The sequence below is a fragment of the Pygocentrus nattereri genome, chromosome 7 (assembly GCF_015220715.1).
Source record: "Pygocentrus nattereri isolate fPygNat1 chromosome 7, fPygNat1.pri, whole genome shotgun sequence".
Taxonomy (NCBI): domain Eukaryota; kingdom Metazoa; phylum Chordata; class Actinopteri; order Characiformes; family Serrasalmidae; genus Pygocentrus; species Pygocentrus nattereri.
The window spans coordinates 23,746,706-23,761,176 of NC_051217.1; the positions used below are offsets into that span (position 1 = coordinate 23,746,706).

Genomic DNA, 14,471 nt, shown 5'->3' on the forward strand with positions numbered 1-14,471 from the left:
GCTATACTGGTAAAACACACTTTGTAGAGCCCAGATAAATAGGTTTACAGTTTTCTTGGCTGTCTGGCTTTTGTACAATATGGTATATAAATAGTTAAAATCATTTAAGCTGACGAGTTAATTTATTGCTGTTTATTTGAAGAGTTTTTAGTCATCCTGATTCTAAATCCATATCCTCCTCTTGTGTCCTGGCAGGATGCTGATGCAGAGGATAAAAAGCTGGAGAAGAAGAAAGATGCAAAGAAGAATAAGAACCTGGAAAGGAGATCAACAAGGAAAAGAAAGTCTATCAGTTACAGGTGCTCTGCTTGCTTCTATCATAAACATGTCAAAAATTCTGTCATCTGCAATCTTTAAACTGATTATAATTTTCACCTGCCAGGTTTGATGACTTTGACGAAGCCATCGATGAAGCAATAGAGGAAGATATACAGAGTTCAGAGGGAGGAGGTGGGAAAACCTTTTCATGCCTTTCTCTTAGGGCTGAGCAATGTGATGATATTTAAGCAGTAGAACCTGAGAGCGAGTCAGTTATTGCGGAATAACATCCCGGCTGTGATTTGGTCTCCGAAGATCATCACAGCCGTGATGTTATTGGTGATAACACACTCCTCGAGTGTTCTACTGCTTTAATACAACAGTTAAATAAATACAGTAAGAAATAATGAACTGGGCCGTGAACGCGGCGTTTAATATGTTTTGATGTTCAGTTCCTTCCTCCAAATTATAGTTCCTTAACCAGCAGCTTGTTGCTACGTCAGAGTAACAAGCTCCGTCCACTCGCTGCAAAGTCGGCAGTTCGTTCTCCAGCTCCTTACACTAAATTCCCAAACTGTCGTCACCACTGAGCAGCTTTTCAGTCGGCAGCTGTGACAGAAGAACAGCTAAACAACCTGGAATCAGACAGAAATTAACCCGATACCATTCACCAAATGTGTCGTCTGATCTTCAGAGTCGGACCAAATCAGACTGAGCCATAAAAGTGACCCAATATCAGGTTCACTTCTGTCAAAGTGATAGTGTTTGTGAAAAACCCGTGATGTTATGGTGAAATAACAGCACGGTTAGAACACTTTTCAACCAATCAGCTCGCGTGGCCGTAAATAACTGTTGTATAATTATTATTATCGTGATAAATTACGTCACAGGAATTTATATCCCAGTATTCTTTTCTGAGCATGTCATAGATATATTCAGAGATGTAAGCAGGGTCATTCAGAGCGGTTTGGTGTGAAATGATTCAGATGTCGTTACAGTGATGGTGATGGGAACCAGGGGTCGCCATGACTACAACACAAATATAGACATTTATTTACTACCCAGAGCCACCAGAGAACCCACTCAAGTCTCCTGACTTTTATATGGAATCTTGATGATGGTAGTATAGTGATGAAACTGAAAAAACAAAGTTTTCTTTGGGGACTATTTTGCCTTAGAACAGCTTGTTTGTATCGCTCCACCACGAATGAATTTGAAAAGCAGCGTTTTAGGCCCAAAGCTTCTCAAAGCTAACATAAAACAAGCAAATTCATAACCATCTCATGTAATAGCTTCCTGTGAGGGAGCTTTTAGAGGTGGACGTCTGGTTCCCATCACCACCACTGTGAACAGTTCTGACTCGGTACGTTTCTGTAGAGCATTTCGACTCTGAATGACGTTGTCAGTGATTTTATTAATGTATATTTTTTTAAAAATCAGTGAAATTCCCCTTTAAAGAACACTGGCCAACTATATTTCATTACAAAGAGAACATAACTAGTCATGTTTAATTAGATTTAGTGCAGCACTCTTGGTTGAAACATTAAACAAAAAATATTGTATAGTTTTTTTTTTTTTATTGTATTAGTTAAATGTGACACTACTGGTGCTCTTTGTCTGTTCCAGCTTATCAAACAGTATCATATCACATATCATGTATGTCCAAATACCATTTTTTCCCATATAGGAACACCTACTCTCTGTGTGCTTGTAGTTGTAAATAATAAACAAACAGAGAATAGAATAAACAGGCTGGAGTAAAGATTAATATTTTCAGCATGGTGCCCTGTAGCTGTGGCTCATGGTAAGGATATGGCCACCATCACGGGCCAGAAGGAGAAAGAAGGGGACAAAGAGAACCGACGGCCTGCTAAAGCTCCCACTCCCCGCAAGAGGAAACGGCGCCGGCGACTCAACGACTTGGACAGCGACAGCACTCTGGAGGATGAGGAGAGCGAAGACGAGTTTCAGCTTAGCGACAGGTCAGTCTTCTGGAGAGCTCACTTTAGGAGGCGTTATGGTAGCTGTTAATGAAGTTATGCTCTTTTTATTTGAGGCTCCCATTTCAAAGGGAAGATCTCAACCACTACACCTTGTGACTTAGTTCCAAGGAGCAACATGACACTCGAAAACGAGGGGTAGGGGTAAAAATAAGAAATGAGACTTGGCCATAAAGTGTAGCATATTAAAGAGACCATATATCTCAATCAATATTTTCTTATCTTCTATGCAAAATAGAAGAGATTAATGTAGTGCGTACCTTTCAGAAGGTACCGTTCACTTCCCTGTCCAAAGAGCCCATATACAGTAGGAAAACGCAGTTTGTCATTGTTGTGCTGTCACAACCATGAACAGAATTACATATAACCACCCAATAGACCCACAGATGTTTACAGTTTGTTCTTCATTTCAGTTTTTAAACACTGTCCACTCACTGTCCACTCTATTAGACGCTCCTACCTTGTCGGTCCACCTTGTATATGTAAAGTCAGAGACGATAGCTCATCTGCTGCTGCACAGTTTGTGTTGGTCATCCTCTAGTTCTTCATCAGTGGGCACAGGACACTACCCACAAGACACTGTTGACTGGATATTCTTAGTTGGTGGACTATTCTCAGTCCAGCAGAGACACTGAGGTGTTTAAAACTCCAGCAGGACTGCTGTGTCTGATCCACTTAGACCAGCACAACAGACACTAACACACAACCACCACATGTGTTACTGCAGTGCTGAGAATGATCCACCACCCAAATAGTACCTGCTCTGTTAGGGTCCATGGGGGTCCTGACCACTGAAGAACAGGGTAAAACAATGAAACTTGAAAAATATGGGATATGAGCAGTTTAATGGGTAAAGAGAGGTCAATTTAAAGACCAATTAAATTTTAAAGATGAATGATTTTACACTCAAAAACCACTCATTATTAGAATTATAATAATGTATAATAATTGGGGCAGTTGTGGGCTGGAGGTTAGGGAACTGGCCCTGTGACCGGAAGGTTGCTGGTTCAGTCCCCAGTGCCGACAGTCCATGACTGAGGTGTCCTTGAGCAAGACACCTAACCCCCAATCGCTCCCCAGGCGCCGTGCATAGGGCTGCCCACCACTCTGGGCAAGTGTGCTCACTGCCCCCTAGTGTGTGTGTATGCACTAGTGTGTATGTGGTGTTTCATTTCACGGATGGGTTAAATGCAGAGGTAGAATTTCCCCATTTGTGGTATTAAAAAATAAATAAATAAAAAAGTATCACTTAAGTGGATGTAAGTAGACAGTGGGCACTTTCAAATAGAGCTTAAGTTCAATTATCAATACAAAAAAATCTGAAATCAGTAATCAAGCTACTGTTTGTTCTGTTCTCCAGCATGGAAGAGGAGGATTTTGTGGTGTCTGGAGATGATGCAGTCAGTGATGCCGATGCTGGCTCATGGGATGGGAGCGACTGGGGCAGCACCACGAGTGGCCACGGCCGTCTGCCTCCGGCCAGGAGAACGGCCAGGAATGACAGAAACCAGAAACCCAAGAGAAGCGCTAGACGATCAACCAGACGACAGAGAGGCTCTTCAGAGGAGGAAGAGCTTCTGGATTCAGAGGAGGAGGAAGAGATGGGTTTGTTCTAGCTTTTAATACTATAGTAGCAGATAGGAGGATGGGCGTATGACCAAAAACCTTAGCCAAGGCATTCGTTATGGATGTCTATCAGCAATTATATTCCCATAATGATGCTTAATTTTATGCCTAAATAATTATTCTTTAACGTCTATGAAAATATTAATTCAAATTAATTCAATAATTCTATTTTGATGTTTGGAAACCATTGCATGTGATTTGAACTCACTCCACCAGTCTCTGTTGTCTCTGTGGTTGGCGTAGCAACAGGCATCCTGTTACAGCAACTTGTAACAAACGTAAATTGTCAAAAACGTGGCATCCAAGTTGTGTGCTGAACCCTTTTTTTTGCTTTGTTATCAATGGGGAAATTCCTCCATCTTGCTTTCACATTTACAAAGCAAAAAGTAGCCCATCCAATCACATGACATCTTGCTGTTTCAGAGTGCAAACAGCAATAGATATCTAGAATAAAGTTCAAATAAACTACACTATGATGCAGTAGTTATACACTATATTGCCAAAGGTATTCATTCCCCCATCCAAACCATTGAATTTCCAATTACTTCCATGGCCACAGGTGTATAAAGCTAAGCCCCTAGGCCTGCAGACTGCTTCTACAAACATTAGTGAAAGAATGGGTCGCTCTCAGGAGTTCAGTGAATTCTAGTGTGGTACCGTGATCGGACGTCACCTGTGCAGCAAGTCCAGCCATGAAATTTCCTCGCTTCTAAATATTCCGCAGTCAACTGTCAGTGGGATTATAGTAAAGTGGAAGTGATTGGGAACGACAGCAACTCAGCCACGAAGTGGTTGGCCACATAAATTGACAGAGCGGGGTCAGCGGATGCTGAGGCGCATAGTGCACAGAGGTCGCCAACTTTCTGCAGAGTCAATCACTACAGACCTCCAAACTTCATGTGGCCTTCAGATCAGCTCAAGAACACCGTAGAGAGCTTCATGGAATGTGTTTCCATGGCCGTGCAGCTGCATGAAAGCCTTACATCACCAAGCACCACTGGACTCTAGAGCAGTGGAGACGTGTTCTCTGGAGTGACCAATCGCACTTCTCTGTCTGGAAATCCAATGGACTAGTCTGGGTTTGGCGATTGCCAGGAGAACGGTACTTGTCTGACTGCATTGTGCCGAGTGTAAAGTTTGGTGGAGGGGGGATTATGGTGTGGGGTTGTTTTTCAGGAGTTGGGCTCGGCCCCTTAATTCCAGTAAAAGGAACTCTCAGTGCTTCAGCACCAAGAGATTTTGGACAATTTCATGCTCCCAACTTTGTGGGAATAGTTAGGGGACGGCGTACCAGTGCACAAAGCAGGTCCATAAAGACATGGATGATCCAGTTTGGTGTGGAAGAACTTGACTGGCCTGCACGGAGTCCTGACCTCAACCTGATAGAACATCTTTGGGATGAATTAGAGCGGAGACTGTGAGCCAGTGGTTGAAATAAACTTCACAATTATGCAGTAATTGTATATTTATACACATCCTGTATGTTGTTGCATGCAGCTTTGTGTATGTCTAAAGCAATCTCACATAGAACTGCTTTAGTCCTGCAGATATGGGGTGTGTGTGTGTGTGAGATGGTGAGGCCACAAGTATGATTTAAAAAAATAAGTAAGCAAAATTAACTAAATAAATACATGAATTAAAAACGGTGCATTTCTCCTGTTTTGCTTGTTTCAAATTTTTTTGTCATTTAGTTTGTTTTCATTTATTTATGCGACTAAAAAGGCAACTAATTTAAAAGTAACAAGGATTTGAAAGTACTCAGATTACCCTAGTTATATTTTGGATTAGATTACATTTTTAACAGGTGTTCAGTAATCTGTACTGGAATGCACGTCGTCTGTGCATCACAGAAGATGAACTAAACAGCATGGAACATATAACTGCACACTGACTGACTGCAGTGAGACACGTACATCAGAGGAGCTGACTGTTTTCTCACTCGTCTGTTCCTCCAGAAACAGAGGGATCCAGTGAGTTCAGTGACAGTGACGTGGACATGAGGAGACGGAGGTCACGGCGGAGTCAGAGTGCTCACGTCAACTACTGCGAAACATCGGAGTCTGAGGGGTCACACAAAGCCGCCAAACAGAAAACTGGCCAACCGCGCCGCCGCCGATTGTCCAGCTCCAACAGTGAGGGTCACTCTTCTGCTATCTGAATGTTTTGACGTTACTGTGTGTTAGTTATTCTGTGTCTGCAAAAATAGCACGTTTTTGTGCCTTTTATCAACTTCAGTGCTTGTTAGGTTCTATTGCTACAGGTTTTCTGTTCTGTTACTAAATACAGAGAAGGATTTGAAATGACTGTTTGTAGTGACTGAACAAGCACTAAAGATGTGGTAGAAGGAAATTGAAAACACTAGAGTACTTATAACGTTCCTTATCTTCCAAATTTGGGGAGAAGGTCAAGTAGATCTGAGTATCATCTGCACAGCTGTGGCAAAAAAAAAAAATCCCATAGTCTTTTAGTATTTGGCCAAGAGGAACCATGTATTAGCGGAATAAAAGTGGCCCAGCAATTGAACCCTGGGGGACACCACAGGTCATTGGGACTCTTTCAGAAGTATAGTATTGTGGGTAACACTCACACTTGGATAGTAACAGAACACAATACATGTAACAGCTTTACATAATCAAAGGATACAGCAAATATTAACTGTTAACCAACACCATTTCTGCACAATTAAGTGGTTGAGATGCAAACAGATTCATTCAGAATGGTCTGGTGTGTCGTAGAGAAACAATAGACCAGTGGCCAGATTCACAAAAATTTTCTTAAGAAACGACTTCTTAAGACAAACACTAATATGTTCAGAAGAATGTCTTTAAATCTTAAAAGAAATCATAATATTCTGTTAGTCTTTTTTCTTCATTTTCTTCATTGTTTTCTTACGTAGTCTGTGTTGTATTTTACAGCTTTCCATCAGTGATGTGAGATACATTTTGAATTTGAATTATTTCTGTTATTTAGTTTAATCCGCTCAGAGGACAAAAAAACAAACAAAAACTCAAATCAAGTGTTCACAAAAATTAGTAAGCAAGAACTAGAGGTGGTGGTGGAAGAAACAGCCAATAGAGGCGAGGATGGGGAGGATCAGCAGAGGCAGCATCCATGATAAATTTAGATGCTGACCCTGTCCACTCATACAGCATTAGACAAGTGTGAGGCTGTCGTAAGGTTAAGAAAACATTTAAGTTCTTAAGAAAGGAGAAAAAATGAGAAGTTATGTGGATAATAACAATTTTTTTGTAACTTTTTTCTTAAGACTGAAATTGTGAAGATTTTCTTTCTTAAGACACTAATGAACTCTGCCTCGGCTCTTTACAGTGGTGGTGATGGGAACCAGGGGCTGGATTCGAAAAGTTCTTAAAATTTGTGAAAGTTCTTAAGACAAACACTAAGAAGTTCTTAGGAATGTTCTTAAATGCAATTTGTAAAAAAAACAAAAAAAAAACCTAAACTTCTCAAATATTCTCTTAAAATAATCTTATTTATTCTCATAATTTTTTTATATTTCTTAAGAAAATCTTCATTGTTTTCTTATGTAGACTATGTTGCATTATACCTCTTACCATAAATGACATACATTTTGAATTTGTATTAATTGTTATTTACGTTACTCGTTTAATCCGAGCAAAATGAGGGAAAAATGTGGGAAAAATGTCAAATTAAGTGTTTAAAAAATGTACAAACATGCACTAGAGGTGACGAAGGACGAAACAGCCAACAGGAAAGAAATCCTCATGGGAAATACAATAATTGTGGGGCGACAGTGAAACAAGGGGACAAGGATGAGCAAGAGTAGATAAACTGATCAGTTTAGATGCTGACCTTGTCAATACAGCCTAAGGCCCGAAGCAAAGTCCACGCAAGGACGCAAACTCTGACGCTTCAAGCTACACAGACGGGGGTTTACACGTAGTTGCATTCAAAAATGTGTCACGACGCATTTCATAACGCGTTGCAATCTGAGCATCACAGCAAGGGGGTGCTATAACGACAGCCAAAACTGACCAAGCGGTCTTGTGCTGCCAGCGTGGTTCTCAACTGCCACAGCAGACGACCACTTAAGTCTCGCGCATAGACGGCATAAAAATCTATTAACTATCGCATTTCCAATCCGAGAGAAGAGGTAAAGCAGCTTGCTCTCCATTACTGCCCACGTTTGGCTGTTAATTCAGATTCCTTTATTGATCCCAGGGGGAAATTGCAGTTGTTACAGTTGCAGCCATTTATGTAAAAATAAACACTTTACTAATAATTTAAGACAATAAATAGGGTTGCTGGAATAACAGCAGATCCCTCTCTGATCTGCACTCTATCGCCCCCTTCAGTACAGAGTGCTTTAACCTCCACAGCAACCTAAGAACGTGCGGTAAGTTTGTACAGAACGTTCACAATTCGTTGACCGAGCATTCACATTTGTGTTCGCGGCCTTGCGTTGAGTGTGTTTCTGGCTTAAGACAAGAATGAGGCAATGTAAGGTTAAGAAAACTTTTAACAAAATATTTTCAAGAATAACATTCTTAGAATTATTCTTAAGAAAATAAGAAATGGAAATAAGAAAATTCTTAAGTTATTTGAATATTAACATTTATTGTAACTATTTTCTTAAGAATGACGTTAAGAAAAAACTCTCTTAAGGCACTTTCGGGAATCCGGCCCGAGGAGTCCGCAACACAGACATAGCCTCGTCTTTACTATCCAAAACCAGTTTTTTTGTATGTAATATTGATGATGGTGAAATTGTGGTAAATCTGAAAAAATAAGATTTCTTTGGGGTCCATTTTGCCTCAAAACACCCTGCATGCATCACTCCACCATTAATAGATTTACAAAATACATCTGAGGCTAAAACCTTCTGAAGACCACTGTAAAACAGCGTCTCAGGCACCAGGCAGTGAATTCATAACCATCTCATGTAGGAACTTTCTGTGAGGAGCTTTTAGAGGGGGACATCTGGTTCCTATCACCACCACTGTGAACAGTTCTGACTCGGTAAGTTTCTCTAGAACAGAGCGTTTAACACCAAACCGCTCTGAGTGACTCTGTTTACATCTTAACCATGTAATTGTGCCGAGATTTAGGAAAAACATTGGAATTCCACTTTAATATAATAAAATTGTACTCTAATACATTTTGGACCAACTGGCAGTTTCAGATGGTGTTTTTATGACAGCGACGACATATTAAACTTTTTAGCAGCCAATTATATTTGAATATATGACTCTTTTGCAGCGTCCGTCCTTTCCAAGGACTCTGAGCCGGACGAGGATTCTGAGCGGAGGCCGAAGGGCAGACAGAGGGAGTCGACCAGAGAGGACTCTAAACAGAGACACAAACGGCTAAAACTGAAACGACAGAGGAGTTCGAGTGAGGAAGACGAGAAGGAGGAGGAGAAGGATGAGACAGGCGAAGAAGGAGAGAGCGAAGAGTCAGACGAGGAAGAGCGGCCGGTCCGAAAGAGGCTGAACCGCATAGAGACAGACGACGAGGAGGAGGAGGAGGAAGAGGAGGAAGAGGAGGTGGTGGTGGAGCGAAGGCAGATGCAAAACGCACACGGAATGAGGGGCAGCACAGTTAGAGACTTCGGCCAGCTGCCTGCGAGGGCGCCCACTAGAGGTTCAGAGGGTTTGTTGCCAAAGCACACGGGCAGAAATAGCGGGACACCTCACGGAAGGCACAACGGCCTGGCTCCTCCGAGGCCTACAGCTCAGGATGAAGACGAGGAAGATGAGGACGACCTCACCGCGGTCACGGACCTTGTTAACTTCGTTTTTGACAGTGAACAGTTGTCGTGATTGTGCTGAATAGATTTAATATATATACTATATTTTTTCTCATTGCCTTTCACCAATGACCACCTCACTGGTGGGGTCCCCACATTGTCGGTCACCATTTCCTGTTCTTTGTTTTATCTTTTCTGTTTTTGGGTACTGGACCAATACAAGCTTCCGGAGGAATGCCGTGGTGTCTTTTCCCGTGATGTCCGAATGCACTCTCGCTCTACTTTACCATCCCATAGCATGCACATACAGGTTTAGAACAGGGTCCCAGTAAAACACATATACAATAGCTGTTCCTCTGAGAGTAAAGCACTCTGTGATTTAAGGCCAGTAAAATGTCATCTGTATAACAGAGGCTTATATATATTGTCCTGTTAGAGACACTTTACACTGTACATTTTCAGGCTTGTATGTTGCCGCGTTTTAAATTGGTGTTTTAGAGATGTTTTTAGTTTTATTCTCTGTAAAAGAAAAAAAGAAACAAACGTTTTATATGAAAGAGAGGCTGTACTGTAATCTGCTCAACAGATTGAGATTTGAAAAATTTGAAATTTTCAGTTCGGTTCAGACTTTACTGACATGCTCCGCCAACGGAATAGAATCAAAAGTGCCACGAGACACAAAAAGGCACAGTTTAGTGGAAGGAAATAAGTAGCTTTACAGTTTACTTACGTAGACTTTATAACCACTTTATTGTAACATGCGTAACAGTCTTACTACTGTCCTAAATGATCATTTCATTCCTAAAATGATTTATTTGTTAATTTAAAATAGTATATATTCTATTTTGGTTGCCCAGATTATAGTAGTACACCTACAAGGGCAGTTGATTTGGACAATGTCCACTGTGGCACACATTAGTTTATTAAAATGTGTTGCTTTGAGTTCTTTATTATTATTTTCTTTTATTTTTTTTAAGTATATAAAGTATATAAATGTGCCTGTACACTTGCCCATGGGCTGACCTAAAAAAAAAAAAATAACCTTTCAAATTTTCTAGAATTGAATGCACTTGTCCAAGCACCTTTTGACCGTGCCAGGTGTTCTGGCACTGTTTGCAGCTTTTCATTCTGCACTGAAGGTTTTGACTCTCTTTTCAAAAGCACTTTAAAAGAATGAAGTGTTGTTTGGCCCCTTTCATTTATCCCAGGCTGTGCCCTGTGCTCCGCGAGGCTGTCTGAAAACAGAACACTACTAAACCATTCCAGGCCACACCATGTGAACAAGGCCCGTGTAAAACCCCGCGCCGCAGTTGAACGTGGCCTTTTGTTTGCTGTACGAGTTTGTTTGTTGAAGGGTGTTCAGCTGGAACGAGTGTCGCCTGTGTTTTACTGTTCATGTTCGGTCTCCGTAATTAAAGAAGACAAAAACATAAATAAAACTTGATAAATGCGTCTCTGCGTAATAATGCCTGTATATTTGTGACGGTTATTCGCCATCTCCAGGGTTATTTAACCTGTGGAAGCCTGATTCTTTCCGTACTAGGAATATAGGGGATATTCCTACTATATTCCTAATAGTGAAAGAATCAGGCTCCTTGTTACAGACTGTAGTCCATCTGTTTCTCTGATACTTTGTTACCCTGTTCTTCAGTGGTCAGGACCCCCATGGACCCTCACAGAGCAGGTACTATTTGGGTGGTGGATCATTCTCAGCACTGCAGTAACACTGACATGGTGGTGGTGTGTTAGTGTCTGTTGTGCTGGTACAAGTGGATCAGACACAGCAGTGGTGCTGGAGTTTGAGGCAGTCGTGGGCTGGAGGTCAGGGAACTGGAAGGTCGCCTGTGACTGGAAGGTTGCCGGTTCGAGCCCCAGTGCCGACAGTACGTGACTGAGGTGTCCTTGAGCAAGACACCTAACCCCCAACTGCTCCCCCGGGCGCCGTGGATAGGGCTGCTCACCGCTCTGGGCAAGTGTGCTCACTGCCCCCTTGTGTGTGTGTGTGTGTGTGTGTGTGTGTGTGTGTGTGTGTGTGTGTGTGTGTGTGTGTGCGTTCACTAGTGTGTATGTGGTGTTTCACTGCACGGATGGGTTAAATGTGGAGGTGGAATTTCCCCGTTGTGGAACTAATAAGGGTCACTTAATTTTAATCTTTAAACACCTCAGTGTCGCTGCTGGACTGAGAATAGTTCACCAACCAAAAATATCTAGCCAACAGTGTCCTGTGGGCAGCGTCCTGTGACCACTGATGAAGGACTAGAAGATGACCAACACAAAATGTGCAGCAGCAGATGAGCTGTCGTCTCTGACTTTACATCTACAAGGTGGACCGACAAGGGAGGAGTGTCTAATAGAGTGGACAGTGAGTGGACACAGTGGTTAAAAACTCCAGCAGCACTGCTGCATCTGATCCACTCAGACCAGCTCCACGTCAGTGTTACTGCAGTGCTCAGAATGACCAGGGTAACAAAGTATCAGAGAAACAGATGGACTACAGTCTGTAACTGTAGAACTACAAAGTGCAGCTATACAGTAAATGGAGCTGATAAGATGGACAATAAGCATAGAAACAAGGAGGTGGTCAGAATGTTAAGCCTGATCAGGGTGTGTGTGTGTGTGTGTGTGTGTGTGTGTGTGTGTGTATATATATATAAAACACCAAAACATTTGAACATTAAATGGTTCTCTGCATGGTGAAATGTTCTTCAGACTGATGAAGAATATGCAGTTTCTGGTTTTTCTACTGGTACAAGCTTGAGCTCGTAACTATAGCAGAACCCCTTTTTAATGCTACATAGAACTGTTTTCAAATAGGTTCCATATCGAACCACATTCAACATATTCTCCATCAGTCTGAAGTACAATTTCACTATGCAAAGAACCATTTCAACTTGAAATATGTATAGTTCTAGATATAACATATCTAGAACTAAATATCTAAAGTGTGCTGTTTGTCAAAGGCTTTAAAACAGAACCCGATGGCTATTTTTATGCACTGTACAGCTGTGTGCATGATTTTGGGCGCCCCTGGTCAAACGACATCCTTTACTGATTTCGATTTTTTGATTGATTAAAGTGTAAATAAGAGAACACACTTCGCGTTCCTGAATACAGCTTATTTTGGGGAAAAATTAAATGAATTAAACATAAAAGTTTTAGATTTAATGTTTTATTTTTTCCCACCACATCAAACTTATGAACCAAAAATTGCAGGAAAATGTCAGAAGTTTGTTCTTAATGATCTGTTAACTTATTTTCAGTTTTTGTTCTAGAAAGCTTAGGTACTGCATATTTATGTTTTAGAAAGCTTGGGTACTACATGTTTACATTCTAGAATGCTTAGGTACTGCATGTTTGTGCTCAAGAAAGCTTGGGTACATTTTTTTATGTTCTAGAAAGCTTAAGTACTGCATGTTTACATTCTAGAAAGCCTAGGTACTGCATGTTTATATTCTATAATGCTTATATACTGCATGTTTGTGTTCTAGAAAGCTTAGATACTGTGTATTTATGTTCTAGAAAGCTTAGGTACTGTGTGTGTTCTAGAAAGCTTATATACTGCATGTTTGTGTTCTAGAAAGCTTAATACTGTGTATTTATGTTCTAGAAAGCGTAGGTACTGTGTGTGTTCTAGAAAGCTTATATACTGCATGTTTGTGTTCTAGAAAGCTTAATACTGTGTATTTATGTTCTAGAAAGCTTAGGTACTGTGTGTGTTCTAGAAAGCTTAAGTACTACATGTCTACATTCTAGAAAGCTTAGGTCCTGCATGTTTATATTCTATAATGCTTACATACTGCATGCTTGTGTTCTAGAAAGCTTAGATACTGTGTATTTATGTTCTAGAAAGCTTAGGTACTGTGTGTGTTCTAGAAAGCTTATATACTGCATGTTTGTGTTCTAGAAAGCTTAATACTGTGTGTTTATGTTCTAGAAAGCTTATATACTGCATGTTTGTGTTCTAGAAAGCTTAATACTGTGTATTTATGTTCTAGAAAGCTTAGGTACTGTGTGTGTTCTAGAAAGCTTAAGTGCTACATGTCTACATTCTAGAAAGCTTAGGTCCTGCATGTTTATATTCTATAATGCTTACGTACTGCATGCTTGTGTTCTAGAAAGCTTAGATACTGTGTATTTATGTTCTAGAAAGCTTGGGTACTGTGTGTGTTCTAGAAAGCTTATATACTGCATGTTTGTGTTCTAGAAAGCTTAATACTGTGTGTTTATGTTCTAGAAAGCTTAGGTACTGCAGTGTTTGCATTCTAGAAAGCTTAGATACTGCATGTTTATGTTTTAGAAAGCTTGGGTACTACATGTTTACATTCTAGAATGCTTAGGTCCTGCATAATTACATTCTAGAAAGCCTCAGTACCGCATGTTTATATTCTATAATGCTTCTAGAAAGCTTAGATACTGCATGTTTGTGTTCTAGAAAGCTTAGATAAGGTGTGTTTGTTTTAGAAAGCTTAGATACTGCATGTTTACATTCTAGAAAACTTGGATCCTGCATAATTACATTCTACCACGTGGTTATAATACTATCTCATTATTTTTTTTAAGTCATTATTTTGAAATGCCTATATAAATGACAAATAAATTTTAATGGCACAGCAATTCACTTAATAATAAAAATACTTTAGTAAATAATTAGGTGGTAGGTTTTAGAGAGGGACTTAAACTACATTAACAATTTCGCACACACGCTTGTAATAACAAATCCCGACCTGAGAGCGGCAGTGGCGTTCAGTTCAGCGCGCAGCTTCAATGGGAAGTGAAGTCTTTTCTCTCTTTCTCGTTCTGTTTCCTAAGCACTGATCGGGTTGCGTCCCAATATGCGCACTCGTGTCCTAACTAGGACG

The 14,471-nt window shown here is 40.6% G+C and overlaps 1 protein-coding gene across 1 annotated transcript in view; it reads left to right on the forward strand.

Moving 5' to 3' along the window:
* The window catches only part of rsf1a (remodeling and spacing factor 1a), a 32,064-nt gene extending 21,000 nt beyond the window's left edge, over positions 1-11,064 (forward strand). Inside the window, exons 11-16 of the mRNA XM_017704156.2 lie at positions 196-299; positions 383-450; positions 2,051-2,240; positions 3,619-3,863; positions 5,840-6,016; positions 9,123-11,064. Coding sequence (XP_017559645.1) covers positions 196-299; positions 383-450; positions 2,051-2,240; positions 3,619-3,863; positions 5,840-6,016; positions 9,123-9,685 — 1,347 coding nt within the window. The 3' untranslated portion in view covers positions 9,686-11,064. The remainder of the gene's footprint in view (positions 1-195; positions 300-382; positions 451-2,050; positions 2,241-3,618; positions 3,864-5,839; positions 6,017-9,122) is intronic.
* The last annotated feature ends 3,407 nt before the right edge of the window (positions 11,065-14,471 follow it).